At 40.0% G+C, this 17,743-nt stretch overlaps 1 protein-coding gene across 3 annotated transcripts in view; it reads left to right on the top strand.

Annotated features, from left to right (window-relative positions):
- ICOS (inducible T cell costimulator) overlaps window positions 1-17,743 on the top strand; it is a 42,240-nt gene that overhangs the window by 2,547 nt on the left and 21,950 nt on the right. The window contains exons 2-3 of one of the 3 annotated variants that reach the window (XM_086344569.1): window positions 6,590-6,729; window positions 14,285-14,423. In XM_086344569.1, the coding sequence (XP_086200695.1) occupies window positions 14,366-14,423 (58 nt within the window). In that variant the 5' untranslated portion in view covers window positions 6,590-6,729; window positions 14,285-14,365. Of the gene's footprint in view, window positions 1-6,589; window positions 6,774-14,284; window positions 14,424-17,743 lie in introns of all 3 variants that reach the window. The other 2 variants (XM_086344580.1, XM_086344591.1) reach the window with 2 other exon arrangements.

The following is a 17,743-nucleotide window of genomic DNA, read 5'->3' as shown; positions in this document are numbered from 1 at the left end:
CTATACATCTTGTTTATCATCAAGTGGCATGGATTCAATTCCACGTTGCACTGCAGGCGTGGGTAGATTAGCGTCATTGAAAATACGTTTGTTAGCAGAAAAATAAGATACTTTACAGGCTGCGAGCTGGCACTTTTTTCTTGAGAATAGATGTCACCTATCAGTTATAAAGAATATCACTTATTTGCTAAAATAATGCAAAATTCAGTTATGGGCCATCCAGAGAAATATGTAACAAATAATTTTTAGGTTTTTTTTTTAAAGAATATCAACAAGGCTACTGGAGTGATGAAAGATACAGTGTGCTTAGAAATTGCTCTTGTTTCCTATAAATCTTTAAGCTACATTAACTGTATTCCAGAGCCTCATTCACTCAGTCTGGGAAGGATACACAGAATAGTTCCTGTTACATTTTCTATTCGTTTTGCTATTATTTTCTTTCAGGCCATAAATGTGTTTCCAAGGCTATTTCCAGAGCAGATTTTCAAAGATGAAGTAGGTATATATTGTGCCACATTATTGTTCAGGATTTTTCCACCCAACACTAAATAATTAAAGAATAAAATTCATCCAATCATTTGGCTGACTATATTGATACATGGCTATGAAGACATAATTTATAATGCAGATGCACATCTGTATTTGGATCTGGAGTCCACTGTAGCTTCACTGAGGGTCCTGACCTGTTGGGAAAGGTCTCATACAATGGAAGAGGAGGCTTCCTGGAAAGATGCTGGTTGAGCATGGGATTGTGTGATGCACTTTAAGACCTGATTTTATGATCAAATTGCCCTTCAGAAGGTTGTGTCAATGCTCACTTCCACCAGCTGTGGAAAAAGTGCCCATTTTCTTACCAAAACTGAACATTAGATTTTATTTAATACCTTCAACATATTATTAATATCTTTTAAAAATTATTTAAATACTTTTTGAAAGTATTTTGTACTACTGGGTAGAACAAAAGAGTATGTCATGGTTTCACGTATCTTGTTTTTCTTTGCTTACTAGTAAAAGAACCGACAAATTGGAAAAGACCCTGATGCTGGGAAAGATTGAAGGCAGGAGGAGAAGGGGATGACAGAGGATGAGATGGTTGGATGGCATCACCAACTGAGTGGACATGAGTTTGAGCAAACTCTGGGAGATAGCAAAGGACAGGGAAGCCTGGTGTGCTGTAGTCCATGGGGTCACAAAGAACTGGACACAACTTAGTGACTGAACAACAACAATAAATTAATTCGGAGGGAATTCCTATTTTTATCACATTGAGTCTTCCCAGTCAGAAGGATTGTGTGCTGTTCCATTTATTCAAACGTTTTGTTATGTTTTAGTAAGTTTCATAGCTTTCTTGATATAGACTGTATGTATTTATTGTTATTTTTCCCTTGAAGTTTTCAAACATTCATTTTTTTTCTCATAACATATAGAAAGCTATATGTTTTTCTTATGTTCATTTTGTTCTTGGCTGCCTTACTAAACTTCCTTATTAATCAAAACACCTTTATAGTTTATTCTCTTGGATTTTCTTAGTAATCAGTTATATTGGAACATATATCTGATGATTGTTTCTCCTCTTTTAAAAAATATATAGCACTTGTTTCTTTCAAATGTCTTACTGAATATTGAAAACCCATGGGCATATTGTTTTCCTCCAAACTTTAGGGGATTCCTTCAGCTTTTTTGTAACTAAGATGATAATGTCTAGTGATATGAGGCAGAAACTTTTCATCTGGCTAAGAAGCATCCTTCTAGTTTTGCTTTAGTAACAGATTTTTCTTTTTTTTTTCTCAAATTTTTCTTTTTAAAAACATGAATCCATTGAAGTTCTTTTCAGCGTCTATTGGGATGATTGTATATGTCCCCCCTTTTAGTTAATGAGATTTAGATTTCTTAATATTAAGAAATTCTTGCATTTAGGGAGTAAATCCCAATTGGTGAGTTATTCCTTTAATAAACCACTGGGTTAGATTTCTTTAGTACTTAGCTTGGAGCATTTGTATCGATACTCATAAATGAGATTTGGTCTGTGGACCTTGCTTGAGTTGATTTTGTTACCAGCATTCTCTCAGTTTCACAAAACAAACTGAAAATCTTCAGTCTGTATCTCAAGTGGTCCAGAGCTTGAGCGTTATCTACTTTTTAAAGTCATTGAACAGCTTGCTTGTACAACAGATGGGGTTCAGCCCTTTTGTACAGGCTAGTCCCCTGGTTGCATTTTCATTTTCTTCCAAGGTTATAAGTCTATTCAGTTTTCTATTTGTTCCAATTTCCTGAATCCCAGAAAACTGGCCATTTGAACCATATTTTAAAAAGGTACATGTCTTAGATGAATTTTCTTTAAAATTAAAAAAAAAAAATCTCATCTGTATCTGTCTTTTCTTCTAACATTGTGTACATATGTTTTCTTTTCCTCATGCTAAGATAGTCTTGCTCAAGTTAATGTTTTTTAAAGAATAAAAATAGAACTTTTATGAATTATTTACAATCTGTTTATCTCTTCATTCAGCACTTTTTTCTGCTTTAAAATATGTATTAAATTTTTATATTCACAAGTGCCTAGTTCTGGATATGTACTCTTTTCCATTGAATTGTCTACCTTTGTACCTGTGCCAGTATAAAATGATCTAATTGTTATAACTTAATAGTATGTTTTAATATATGGCAAGTCTAGTCTAAAAACATTTCTTCTTTTGGATGAACTTTAGTATCACTCTGACAACTTCCTCATAGTCCTCACCCCTGCTTCCTGAAGATTTTGATTCAGTGTGCCATTTGAGGAAACTGCTCATCTTCTGGCTGAGGGAGGGTTCAGGCTAGGTTCACAGCGTCTGGATAATAAACCTAGTGTAACTGTCATGACACAATTCTAATCATTTAAGTTGGGAGTTTTGATAATAAAATGTAAAATTAATTTTTATGGCTTTACAACCACCCATCAAAACTTTGCTTTTATTTTTACATCAAATTGCTTATGAGAAGCTAACATCAAATACGTCTGGACGTGCCAGTGAATCTATAACCTGGCAAATAACCAGTGGTTTTGTGGGGGTCTGGTGGCTCAGACAGTAAAGAATCTGCCTGCAATGCAGGAGACCTGGATTTGATCCCTGGGTCAGGAAGATCCTCTGAGAAGGGAATGACTCCCCACTCCAGTATTCTGGCCTGGAGAATTCCATGGACAGAGGAGTCTGGCAGGCTACAGCCCTGGGGTCACAAAGAGTCAGACACGACTGAGTGACTAACTCTTGTGAGATGAGGCTGAGACCAAGATTATTTATAACTGCATTCCTTAGGCATCAGAAAACATAAAGTCTGAGAGACTGAAATAGAATGAAGATTCCAGAATAATCTTCTGTAAGGCCTATACTTTTGTTTCTCTCTTTCTTTCTAAACACAAGAACACTAATCTAATTATATGATTAATTATATGAGTTGGGTTTTGACTCTGGCTTAGAGAATTTGGACAAAGCATTTAATTTTCTGAGACTCAGGTTTCCATCCCTACAACACGGGAATGATAACAACTATTCTCAGCAAGTCGTTGGTTTTTAACATATAAAGCGTGTGTAGGTATCAATATTGGGCTTCCCAGGTGGCACTAGTGGTAAAGAACTCGCCTGCCAATGCAGTAGACATAAGAGACACAGGTTCAATCCCTGGGTTGGTAAGATCCCCTGGATGAGGTCATGGCAACCCACTCTAGTATTCTTGCCTGGAGAATCTCATGGACAGAGGAGGCTGGCGGGCTGCAGTCCATAGGGTCGCAGAGAGTCAGATACAAGTGAAGTGACTTACCTTGCATGCAAACTGTACCATACAAATGTGAATTAACATATTTTCTGTCTCTTATCATCTCCTTTACCTACTTTAATCATCAAGGTATTCACTTCATCTTATCCATCAAATGTTTTTTGCCATCTCTGATTTTTCTTGATTTATCCTGAGTCCAAAACAGCTACTCATTTGCCTATCTTAGTTATTGTTGCTCTTTTAATTTTCTGTTGACCCAATTAGCCTTTGCAATATCTTTGCCCCCTTCTCAAGTAGTTCAGCTCTTAAGAATGGGGAAAACTCTTGTCACAAATTAATTTCTTATAGTCACCGAGGTTAACTCAAAACATGAAACAGTAAATTAAGAAATAAAGATGAATATTGATAAGAAATTTGGGATTAGTTTTATATCCGTCAAACTTTCTTTTGACTTTTAAAATAAAATGGTTTATGAAAGCTTTGAGTTGCTAGGCTATAGGATGCTCCCAAGCTCAGAATGAGGAACACAGAAGTCTGAATACCCAATCCTGTATGAAGTCAAAATTCCAAAGGAATTTGAGAGGTGGGGAGGTTAGACAGGGAGAACTTGTAAAAATTTGACAATGACCCTCAGCTTCACTTGGAAAATCACTTGGGATATTTTAAAAAAAGAAACAAATCAGAGGCCTTGCCTGGCCAAAATTTACAGCTTTTTATTAAGCTTTTTAATCACTTTCATCCTTTTTGTCTTAGGCATTTTGTTTTCTCATACATGAAGTAATTTCATAAAACTTTTAGGAAAGAAACAATTATACACATACACACACATATATACACACACACTGTGCTTGTTTATTTCTGTTATGTGAATGATATATGGTCATAGGAGAAATTTGCAAAAGTGCAGAAAAACACAAAGGAAAACTAATCATTTGTAATACAAGCAAATTAACATTCTAGCGCCTATCCTTTCAACTTTTAATGTATACTTTCTATTTTTTTCTTTGTAAATTTTTATATAAAAATAAACATTAACTTTGTACTCCTGTAATACATATATCTTGCTTTTTTCACTTACTCTAAAGACATTTTCTCATGATTCTATGGAATCCTTGACTTGTACTTCTGGTAATTACATTTTGAAAGTGTTGAACTCTAATGGATATAGTTTTCTTTTCATTTCTTTTCTTCATTTTGGCTTAAATGGTGAACATTTATTTTAGTTCTTAAAAAGAAAAAGCAAATTTTCAGTTTATACCAGTAGGTGTCATCCATTCACACAAAGCCCAACCAAGGAAAACTAATGTAATTTGACTTCTTTGTAGTGTCCATTGATATCAAGCTCCATTGCTGTATTCTGGCTTAGCTGAGCCCCTTGGGTGAAGGGTATTTAGGTTTTACATAGAAACTGGAGAAGAGGTGACCTTTGCCCTTAAGTGAAAGTGAAAGTCACTCAGTTGAGTCGGACTCCTTGTGACCCCATGGACTATACAGTCCATGAAATTCTCCAGGCCAGAATACTGGAATTGTAGCCTTTCCTTTCTCCAGGTTATTTTCTCAACCCAGGGATCGGAGTCAGGTCTCCTGCATTGCAGGTGGATTCTTTACCAGGTGAGCCTCCAGGGAAGACCTGGTGCTTACAAAGAAAGCTCTCAAGGTGCTTACAAAGAAAAAAGAACAGTTTTGAAATGGAATGAATTTCATAAGCTTTTAATATTCTAAAAATATATCAATTACTGGGAAGAGGTTATTAAAATCTTACTCTGAGTTAGCCATTCAAAGAAGGTCTTATTTTTTTGAAAGAGGGTCAACAATCCAGATCCTATGTATAAGAATTCAAGATGAGTCAAAATATGATATATTTAAAAAATATCTAACACTTATGAAAAAGTTATGCAATTTAAAAATTATAGTAACTAGATTTTTTGGTATCATGTAACAGTTCTTAAGAGCGTTTATATCCATTATCTTTTTCTCATAAGAATCCTCTGAGGTTATAAATTAGTAAACTTGTGTTCAAAAAGATTAGGCCTGTTGCTCAGGGCCACACAGTTATTGAGTGACACATCCAGGTCTAGAACAAGTCTTCTGACTTGGTATGCCTGGGTTTATAGTGCGAACTGAGTGTTATCCTTTAGAGGAGGAGTTAAACCAAAGTGGATCTTCAGATATGTATTGTTTGCCCCCTCACCCCGCCCCCAGAGTGCTCACTCATAATGGATTTTAAATTTTTTGAATAAGTTGCAAAATTTTAAAATTGGGACGTTTCCTACAAAGACTGGAGTTCCATACACATATTTGGAAAAAAGCAGAAGCTATGGCTACTGGAGTTGTATTTCCTTGTAGCAATGGATCTGATTGGCTGCTTCTCCCACGTCCTCTCCTGTGTGGCCCAGTTTCCATCACTCCCTATTGCCTTCTACCAGGCCCACTTCATTCATTTCTTTTATCTGCCGGCCTCCTTGTATACACATGAGCTTGCAAATCTTTTGAATTTCAGTCTTTCAGGAAAGACTATGTACTCCTTTCAACAATGCTAGCCATGTGAGGACAAGGGGCAGAGACAGGAGTGATGGAACTGTGAGTCAAGAACACCAAGGATACAGGCAACTGCCAGAAGCCAGGAAGAGGCAAAGAAAGGTTCTACTCAGAGCCTCAGAGGGAGCATGGCCTTGCTGACACCATGATTTTAGACTCTTAGCCTCTGTAACTGCGAGCCAATAAGTTTCTATTGTGTCAAGCCACTCAAAGAAAAAAAGTCACACAAGAAAAATGGTGCTGGTATGTTAGCCCATTTAATTTTTAAAATAACAGTGACATTATCTGCTTGGTCACTTAGGTGGAGTATTTCGAATGAAGACAGCAGAGGATGAAGCTCAAATTCTGGGGACTGTCAACATCAACATCAACATTGAGGAGGAGAGAGGAATTAGAAGGACTGGCACAGGAAAAAAGGGTCTGAGAGATGAAAGTTAAAAAGTAAGGAGCAATGATCTGACCAATCACTTTGAGGCAGACCACAGGTAGGCTGTGATGACCTGTTTGAAATTAGGAAGGTTAAAGTTTCCTTCTGAGAGTTAGACCTTATTCAACACAGAATATATCAGAATATTTTTAGTTCTGATAATTTCATCAGGACCAGATGGTACCGTTTTCAACATAAAGTAAGTGTAACATCAACACAAAGTAAGCATGGCATCAAATGACTCAGAGAGGTCAAGGAAAGGAAGGAGGGAGAGTGCTCTTTGGAGCTGGCAATGTGGAGGTCAGGGGTAGGCTTAGGGAGAGCAGTTCCAATGACATGATAGAGACAGAAACCAACAAACAGTGGATTGAGGAACATCTAGGAATTAGAGAAGGACAGGGACTGAGTGAGTCTGAGTGAGGTCTTTTTACTAAGAAAGAAGAGAGAGAAGTCAATGGCTGGGGCTGTATGGTCAGAAGAAATGTGCACATATATGTTAATGGTTGAAGCGATTCTAGCACACTTATAAACAGAAGGGAAGGAGCTATAGAAGGCCACCCAAGAGTGAAAGGTGGGACTGAGAGAAATATAAGCTTGGAGATTCTGGAGGAATTGGGATCTAGAGAAGTGCTTTGTGATGTTTGGGACAATGGCACCATTATCAGAATGGAGGCCAAAGTGACTAAGTGGGGTTTTATTTTGTTGTCAAAAATATTGATTATATCACATTATAGTCACATCTTGGGCTTGCCTTGAGGCTCAGCTGGTAAAGAATCCGCCTGCAATGGGGGAGACCTGGGTTCAATCCCTGGGTTGGGAAAATACCCTGGAGAAGGGAAAGGCTACCCAATCCAGTATTCTGGCCTGGAGAATTCCATGGACTGTATAATCCATGGGGTGCAAAGAGTTGGATATGGCTGAGTGACTTTCACTTTCACAGTCACATCTTACACTGATTTTTTTCGCCATTAACTGAAATATACTTTTAGTTTTCAGGGCTTTAGGGATGAATTAGTAACTTTTAAATGAGAAGCTATTATTTTGCTATTAAAATGAAATGTTTATTTGTTTAATGATTAGGGATGGACAAATGATCAGTTAAAAGAGATAAATCAAGATGATTATTATATTACTGAGTTAATTTCAATGTGAAATACAAACACATCTTGCTAACTTTCTGCTCTCAGATAATCATTCTAAGAGCAATATTGCTGACGGTTCCTGAGGTAATATAGTTTCTTCAAAAGTCGAGGATTCTTCAAACTCTCACTCATTCAATAAATAGTTATGGAGCATCTAGTCAGCTCCAGGCACTGTGTGAGACCATGAGGATATGGCTGAAGACAATATATCTCAGTCCTTGCTCTGATGCTGCTCACAGTCCAGCAGGGAAGCAAACAGGCCACTGCACTAGTGTAATGAGTCTTGGGATGAGGGATACAGAGGGAATTTAGGCAGATGCAGAAAAGCCACCCAATGGACTCTAACTATGGAGTAAATGGGTCAGGAAAGGCTTCTTCGATAAATTGATGGACATGTAAGCAAAGACTTGAAGTTTGGTAGGATTTTGGCAGAAGAAGGGAGGCTGGGGTGGGAACGAAGGAAGTGGGGACAAGAAGAGGCTCCTGGTGGCTGGAGGAAGAGTTTGCTGGGGAACTTGGAGAATGATATGTCATTCAGTGTGGCTGAAGCACTGAGTGCAGGAGGAAGAAAGAAGACACGTGGCAAGAGATGGCACTGCACTGGAACCCTGTTGTAAAGGGTATTGTAAGGAGCCTGGGCCTTATCTAAGGCTGGCAGGAGGCTAGGGGGGAGTGAGAATCAGGGAAGCAGCTGTATCAGATTTACATTTTACAAAGATGGCTTACTCTGGGTATAGTGTGGAGACAGATTGAAACCAGGCAAGAGTGGGACAGAAAGATCCAGAGAGAGATGCTGGAGACAAGCGAGGAAGAAAAACAATGTGGAAGAGAGCAAGAAAGTAGAATAACTGGGCTTGTTGGTGAAATAGTGGAGCAGAGAGGGCTGACATGCAGGTTCCCAGCTGACTGTACGACGGCGTTGCCCAACAACTGGAGACACAGGAGGAGAAATAATTTCGATTAGGAAGAATGCTTCTCTTCCAGTGCTTTTCTGTTTCAGATGAGCAAGCCAAGTTCAAATGAAGCAGAGATACTTTGGGGGTCCTTTTCAGCCCCACTGTTCAGATTCACTGGCCTTGGTGTGTGGGCTGTCTTACACCTGTGATTGTTGCTTTCAATAAGTTTCAAGCAAAGCAAAAGAAAGGTATTCACCTGCAGAACTTCAAACAAGCAAGCACATAGTCTCCCCAACCCCAGTGCTCGCAAAGCAAGTAATAATAAACACGGCACCTTTAATGTAACAGACTTTCCATTCCCACCCGCATGCTAGGCATCTGCACACACAAATCAAAACCCTCTTAAGTCATGGAATGAAAAAGTGAAAAAAGTAAAAGCAAACAAAGAGTTCTTCCTGTGGGGTGAATGGAAATTTCTGCCCAGTTTGTTTTCCAGGCACTTGAAAAGTAGTTCTGAATAATTAAAACCACAAGTAATTATTTTCTGAACTGAGATTTTTGAGATGAGGAGGTGAGGGAAAGATCCCTCAGAGGGGCCTTTGATATGAGTACCGTCTACATCGTTGATGCCACGCCTGCTTTGCTTCAAGCTCAGTTTCAATCAAGAATCTTAAAACAGAGAAGTCATTTGGTTGGGAAAAAGCAAACAGATTCCTATCAAATGAAAATATGCATATTCAGTTGAACTAAAGCAGAACCCAACCATAGTTTGGGTAACTTTTCTCCCCTTGAGATAGAAACATTGCATCTCAATTTTTATAGAAAATCTCTTTTGCATTCAGATATTTGGGAACTTCATCAAGGACCTAAGTGTGTGTCTTCCACCAAAATCTGAAGCCAAAAATTCATGTTACCAGTAATTTCTGGCCAGATAAATGAAGACCAGCATGTGAGCCTATTGTGGTAATTAAGAGTATAGAATTCAGGATTTTGTTGTCTGTGTTTGACCTGACTCTATTACTTATCAGCTGTGTGATCCTGGACTACTTATTTAATCTTTCTAAATCTCAGTTTCTTCATCTGGGAAATGGGCATAATAATGAGATATACTTTAGAGAATAGTTGTGAGATAATTCATGTGGCACACAGTGTCTGGTACATAGCATTGGATTGGCTAAAAGATTCATTTGGGGGTTTCCCATAAGATTTTATGCAAAAACCCAATGAACCTTTTGAACCCAATGAACTGAATACTTACTGTTTGTGCACATGTTCAATCATGTCCGACTCTTTGTGACCCCATGGACTGTAGCCTGCCAGCCTCCTCTGTCCAGGAGATTCTCCAGGCAAGAATACTGGAGTGGGTTGCCATTTGCTTCTCCAGGGGATCTTCCCAACCTAGGGATCGAACTCATGTCTCCTACATCTCCTGTATTGGCAGACAGATTCTTTACCACCTGGGAATTGAGCCACCTGGGAATCCCCAGCTACTCAATAAATGTTCATTATTAGATCCCCCACCCCCATTTTCCTCTGTGCAACTGCATCTGAACTCTCGAATTTGTAGCAGCTTTTATCAAATGAAGTAAAGTCTCTCCATTCTTAGTTCCAGAGCAAGGCCACAACTAGGTTGGAAAAGAAAGTGAAAGTGTTAGTTGCTCAGTCCTATCTAACTCTGTCGGAGAAGACGATGGCACCCCACTCCAGTACTCTTGCCTGGAAAATCCCATGGACAGAGGAGCCTGTTGGGCTGCAGTCCACGGGGTCGCTAAGAGTCGGACACGACTGAGCGACTTCACTTTTCACTTTCATGTATTGGAGAAGGAAATGGCAGCCCACTCCAGTGTTCTTGCTTGGAGAATCCCAGGGATGGCGGAGCCTGGTGGGCTGCCGTCTATGGGGTCGCACAGAGTCGGACACGACTGAAGCGACTTAGCAGCAGTAGCAGCAGCAATCCAACTCTGTGCGACCCCATGGACTATAGCCTGCCAAGCTTCTCCGTCCATGGAATCCTCCAGGGAAGATTACTGGAGTGGGTTGCCATTCCGTTTCCCAGGGGATCGTCCCAACCCAGGAATCAAACCTGTGTCTTTTGTGTCCTCTGCGTTGACAGGAGGATTCTTTACCACTGTGCTACCTGCGAAGCCCCAGTAAACTGTATCTCCTTCCTTTCCTTTCTCTCTGTCCTTGACAGCATCAAGAGTCCCACTGACATTGTACTGGAGTCCTTGCCCTCAGAGACAGCAGGGAAGAATAACTGACTTTTTCTAACTTAGTTGTGGTCTTGCTCTGTGGCTCAGACAGTGAAGAATCTGCCCGCAATGCTGTCTGGGATAGAGAGAAGGGAAAGGAAGGAAACAGGGGTAGCAGATTCCCAAGATACCTGTGGCCCCGTTGGTGCTAATCAGCTTCGAATAGCATCTTTCATACCCACCATGGAGGCTCAGGGGCCCTGAAAAATGTATCTGGGAAGCCTCAGCAGCTTGGAAATCACTATAGGAACAGCCTCCTACCTTACCTTTAGAACCCCTTGACTCTGGTCCAGTATCCTTAATTGCTTTCTTATAGTCTATCCTGGATTCTGCTTCAGAGCCTGGACATTTGGATTGACCCCTTTGTTGCCCTGCCCAGTGGATTCCAGCACCTCACTTGGGTGTCAACTCTGTAGACTGAGGGTTGATCCTGCCCTGTTACTCCCTAGAAACCCAGCCTGAATCCAGCATTCTGGAAGCTGGTTCAGACCTCTGAGTGTTAAGCTTGGCAGGCCTTGGCATGACTGGGTTCACCTGCTTGGTTAAGAGTGAGAATTCTGAAGCCACAAGCTCCAAATCCTAGCACTGCCACTTACTAACTAAATGACTTGGGCCACATATTTTACCACTCTGTGCCTCAGTTTTCTTCATCTGTACAATGGGAGGATTAGTGTGAATGTGAATGTGAATGTGAAGTCGCTCAGTCGTGTCCGACTGTTTGTGACCCCATGGACTGTAGCCTACCAGGGTCCTCTGTCCATGGGATTTTCCAGGCAATAGTACTGGAGTGGATTGACATTTCCTTCTCCAAATAGTAGTCCCCATCTAATCGGATGGTTAAGAGGATTAAATGAATTAATACATGTGTAAAACATTATATAAATATATAGCAAATAATCCACATAAATCAATGTGAAAAAACATAATATTAGCTGTATTTACATATTTTATACATATTAAATACATATTTTACATTTAATTTTATATGTTTTGCATTAACATGCATTGTTTCATACAAAGGGGCTTCCTGGATGACTCAGCAGGTAAAGAGTCTACCTACAATGCAGGAGACTAGAGAGATGCAGGTTTGATCCGTGGGTCGGAGAGGCCTCTGGAGGAGGTAAAGGCAATCCGTTACAGAATTCTTGCCTGGAAAATCCCATGGACAGAGGAGCCTGGCAGGCTATAGTCCTTGGGTCACAAAGAGCTGAACATGACAGAGCACATGTCACATTTCATATAAACATTTATATACATATAAACATAACTCTTTATATTATTATTACTGTTGTCTACTCTATCTCCTTGCACAGAGAGACACTATGGGAAGGCTCTTCAGCTTTCTTGCCTTCATCTGAGGCCATAGATTCAGAATCCCTTTTCTCTACAGACTCTGCTGGGGCTTCCCAGGTGGAACTAGTGATAAAGAACCCACCTGCCAATGCAGGAGACATAAAAGATGTGAGTTTGATCCCTGGGTTGGGAAGATCCCCTGGAGAAGAGCATGGCAACCCACTCCAGTAATCTTGCCTGGAGAATCCCATGGACCGGGGATCCTGACAGGTTACAGTCCATAGGGACACAAAGAGTCGGACACAACTGAAGCGACTTAGCACAGACTCTGCTATATTCTGCAAAACAAGGTTTCAGTTCAGTTCAGTTCAGTCGCTCAGTCGTGTCCGACTCTTTGCGACCCCATGAATCACAGCACGACAGGCCTCCCTGTCCATCACCAGCTCCCAGAGTTCATCCAAACTCACGTCCATCGAGTCGGTGATGCCATCCAGGCATCTCATCCTCTGTCCTCCCCTTCTCTTCCTGCCCCCAATCCCTCCCAGCATCAGAGTCTTTTCCAATGAGTCAACTCTTTGCATGAGGTGGCCAAAGTACTGGAGGTTTCAGCTTTAGCATCAGTCCATCCAATGAACACCCAGGACTGATCTCCTTTAGGATGGACTGGTTGGATCTCCTTGCTGTCCAAGGGACTCTCAAGAGTCTTCTCCAACACCACAGTTCAAAAGCATCAGTTCTTTGGTGCTCAGCTTTCTTCACAGTCCAACTCTCACATCCATACATGACCACTGGAAAAACCATAGCCTTGACTAGACGGACCTTTGTTGGCAAAGTAATGTCTCTGCTTTTGAATATGCTATCTAGGTTGGTCATAACTTTCCTTCCAAGGAGTAAGTGTCTTTTAATTTCATGGCTGCAGTCACCATCTGCAGTGATTTTGGAGCCCCCCAAAATAAAGTCTGACACTGTTTCCACTGTTTCCCCATCTATTTCCCATGAAGTGATGGAAGCAGATGCCATGATCTTAGTTTTCGGAATGTTGAGCTTTAAGCTAACTTTTTCACTCTCCTCTTTCACTTTCATCAGTAGGCAAGGTTTAAGTTAGATTAAAACTGACTCTATCACTTGGAAAATTACCATCTACAATGAATGCCATAAAAAATATTCTTTCTTAGATTTCTGTGTTGCTGCTCCTTCAGATATCATTATTTAAAGTTCTGTAGTGCATGCATGTGTGCTTAGTTGCTCAGTCATGTCTGACTCCTTGTGACCCTGTGGACTGTAACCCACCAGGCTCCTTTGTCCATGGGATTCTCCAGGCAAGAATACTGGAGTGGGTTGCCATGCCCTCCTCCAGGGAATCTTCTTGACCCAGAGACTGAACCCATGTCTCCTGCATTGCAGGAGGATTCTTTACCATTGAGCAACCAAGGAAGCCCGAAGTTTTGTAGTAATTTTATGTATTTCTTGTCCTACTTCAAAGGTTTTCTATCTCTGGAGCAAATAGCATAAGATAGAAATGCATCAAAATACATGCTATTTATCATATGGTTAATTTTAGGTCATGCTATACCCAACAACTATTCATTCAGAGGGAATAGGGTGGTTCTGAAAATAGCAGCCGTTGTCTCTTTCATTTGTTTTCTTGGAATTGAAATGAGGGCAAAGTTTTCCTTTGTCTTCCAAATCATCAATAATCCATGGAGTAAGGGGCTTCTCTGGTAGTCCAGTGGCTAAGAAGCCATGCTGCTAATATAGGAGGTACCCAGGTTCAATCCCTGGTCAGGGAACCAGATCCTATGTGCTGCAACTAAGATCCTGTGCAGCCAAATACATAAATATAACAAATTATAATAATCCATGAATTAAACTTAACCTCCATGAGCAATAATGCCACTGACATTGACATCACTTCAGAGACACCTCCTTGCCTTGATGGTAAGTGTGACACGACATCAACCCCCACCAAACCCACTTCCTTTCCAGCAAATAGAAAACAGTTAAGGACGTGAATTCACTGTCAGGCTTAAACACTGAAGGAGAAAACTGCATTTGCTTCTGGCAAACATGAAGTCAGACCTCTGGTATTTCTTTCTCTTCTGCATCCAAGTTGAAATTCTAGCAGGTAAGTGACTTACTGAATATGCATTATTAAGTTATAATTCAAGTGAACATTAAGAAAAATCAAAGGTGGAAAAGTTAGGCACCAAATAGAAAGTTTTTGTTTGTTTTTTAGAAAGTAAGAACAATTACAGAAAAGCCCAAGCCCATGGCTAACAGCATTTATGTCACTGTTTTAAGATGAAAAATGTCTCATCAGATCATTAAAATTTTAAATTACCTGCTTGAAGTTAACTTTTAGTGGATAAAATAGAAGAGTGGCTTACTGTTCTCAGAGGAAGATGAAAGGCAAAATGACTTGTGTCAACAGAATGAAAATTAAGTAGGCCTGGCATTTGGCTGGGAGAAAATAAAATGGAAGGGCTTTGAAAAGAAGGAGTTTTATTTTAATCTTATCTGGGTGGTCTTGTCAGAAATGCCCTGGCTGCCACAGGGATTTTTTAGCACTAATGTCAAGGTCCTTGTGAAAGGCCAAGGATCAGTGGACAATGTAAAACAGTCCTTAGCCTCTGAAGACACTAAAAAAAAACCATTCTGAAGTCCTCAATTCTTTCTCTGATATGGTGTATATCAGACTCTATTTGAATATTTTAAATAATGCTACCAACGATGAAATTAATATGTGTTTCTTCTACTTCTTATTGGGTATGTTTTCAATTATTTTCTTTTTATCTTTAAGTCTGGGCCATGTTCCCAAGGTTGGGAAAAAACAAAGTGAAATTATATTACTTTGGGAAGTTTTACTAACACTAAAAGTGCAGGCAGAATTTTGGTTGGTATACTTTTATTTAGAAATGTTTTGCAGTGGTACCAAAAGCAGACTTTATTTTTATCTTCAAAGAAAAAAAAAAGTGTATTGATCAAATATTTGAGCTTGTGGTGGCTCAAGGTGGCTCCAAAGCTCTTAAGAGGAATGAGGAATTATTTATAGGTCCCAAGGGTAGTTTGGGACCACTATACCTTTTCTACAGCCAGTGAAATCCTTTAGCTGCACAAGCAACAGGGAATAGCACAGGGATCGATATTCATTCATTCATTCACTCAGCCGTTCATTCATTCAGCACCAAGAACTTGCCATGTAGGCAGTACTGTGCTGGCCTCTGTGTGTGTAATGATGAGCAAAACCAGGTTAGTCCCTGCTCTCATGAAACTAACTGAAAGGCTGGCGAGAGGCAAATCAGATAATTTTGTGAATGAAATGACAATTACAGACAGAACTCAGTTCCATCAGGGGATGTAACAAAAAAAAACTTGTGTAGACTGGGTGGATATGGAGGTGCAGGTGGGGGGTGGGGTTCATTCAAGTCTTTTAAGTGGTCCTTGAGCTGAGATTTGCAGGATAAATAAGAATAAATGGGGAGAATGGTGGGACATTCATATCATGGACATTTCATATCATGAGAAGAGTAAGTGCAAAGGTCCTGTGTCAGGAAGGAATGAAGTAAGTCAGAAAGCAGGAAGAAGATGGATGTGCCTGAGGACAGAGAGGGAAAGAGTTGGCGATGGTGCAAGATGAGGCTGGAAGGGAAAGCAGAAGCTAGACTATTCAGACCTTATGTGCCACATGAAGGATTGTGGATTTTCTCCCAAGAACTTTGGTTCAAGTCATTGAAGGGGTTGTTTGTACTGTTAGAAAGTGTCCCAGTACGCCAAACCCGACTGGGTACTTGTGGTGGTATTATGCTCAGGAGATTCAAATTAACAATGGTGTTACCACTGTGGAAGGATCGATCCAGCCTAGGTGGAATTATTTCCAGTTGTCAGACTAAGCTGATTAATACATTGTACTTCTGGAATGATATATATCTTAAATTTTGATGGAATAAAATCAACATTCCCTCTCATCACACAGAAAACCATGCCACACAACAAGCTGTTTTCCTATTTGGTGGCAAAATTGGAGCATGAATGGCTAGATGGAGATAGTAAACTGCTTAACAATTTTTTTTCCTAGCTGTGTTTTGCTCCTTTAATTTATATAATTGATTCAGCTGGTTCAGGGATTTATCATTGGTAAGGCATTCCTTATTAAATGAACTTGAGCATCTATGCTCCTAATTTAAGGCAATCACTATGCCTTTCTTGCAGTTAATTCTTGTTGGAGTATAGTCGCTTTACAATGTTATGTTAGTTTCTGCTGCACAGCAAAATGAATCAGCTACATGTATGCATATATCCTCTCTCTCTCTCTTTTTTTTTTTTGGATTTCCTTCCCATTTAGGTCATCATATCCAAAGTATCATCACAATCCATTTATTCAGCAACTACTGTTTTAAAGACTCTAAATGCAAAGTAAAGACCAAAACTGCAGTCAACTAAGTTCTTGCAGCTCCCTTCCTTTGGCATATTTTTAATCCTCCCAACTAGGTAGGCTTTCTCATCCCACGAAGAGGTAGGCATTCTTAGATAATGTTTGAAGAATCTCAGGAAAGGCTAAGTGTTTGGTTACCTAGTATTTAGTGGCAGAACCAAGATTAGAATTCAAATACATCTGATTCCAATATCCACTATCTTTCTGTACCATGTTGAAGTAGTGGAGAAATAACATGAATCTCAAATAAGAGAAATTACCAGTTTTGTTATTTGGTTGGTGAGTTAAGAGGGAAAGAAATCTTGGTGATTCTCAGTCTTCTATTGATCTCAATGTAAAATTTAACAAAATCATCTTCTTTTAATGATTCTGGAACAATAAGGTTCTTTGTTGTAGAAGCATTTGGGAAAAGTGGGACCTTCTGTCTACATTTAGAAGATGTTCTTTCCAGAACTTATGGGCAATGGAGACCATGTGGGTGATCTGATGAATTCTGGTTTTGGAAAGACCACTTTGAAAGCAGTGAAGTGTGAATGGGCAAGATCAGGTGGTGTTTAATAAATGTGCATGTCTCATGGTGTGTTCTGGGTGGAAGCTGGAAGGGGAACCCTCAGGCTCATTTTGAGCCTTGATTTTGTCACCTAGGCATTGAAGCAGTGGTTCCTCAACTCCATCATCTGAGAGAAAAACCATCTCTTTGGTGTCTCCAGCATCTGCTCCTCCCCAGTGTTCAGGGGAGGAGTTGAGGCAACCTTTGAGCCTCCTCCTTCCAGTGTTTGTGCTACATTTAAAAAATCCAAATTGTCCATTTTTCTTTCAGTAGTTGAATTCACGCCATTTTCTCATTCAGTACAATAACTCTATGTTGATTTAGTGTGTTTGTGCTCAGTTGTTCAGTTGTGTCCAACTCTCTCCGATCCCATGGACTGTAGCCTGCCAGGCTCCTCGGTCCATGGGATTTGCCAGGCAAGATACTGGAGTGGGTTACCATCTCCTTCTCCAGGGGATCATTC

This window comes from Bos grunniens, chromosome 2 (genome assembly GCF_055505025.1).
Source record: "Bos grunniens cultivar Pamir isolate PY7600 chromosome 2, Bosgru_T2T1.0, whole genome shotgun sequence".
In the NCBI taxonomy this organism is placed as follows: domain Eukaryota; kingdom Metazoa; phylum Chordata; class Mammalia; order Artiodactyla; family Bovidae; genus Bos; species Bos grunniens.
Note: the sequence above shows the minus strand (reverse complement) of the source record. Positions and strands in the feature narration are given on the sequence as shown.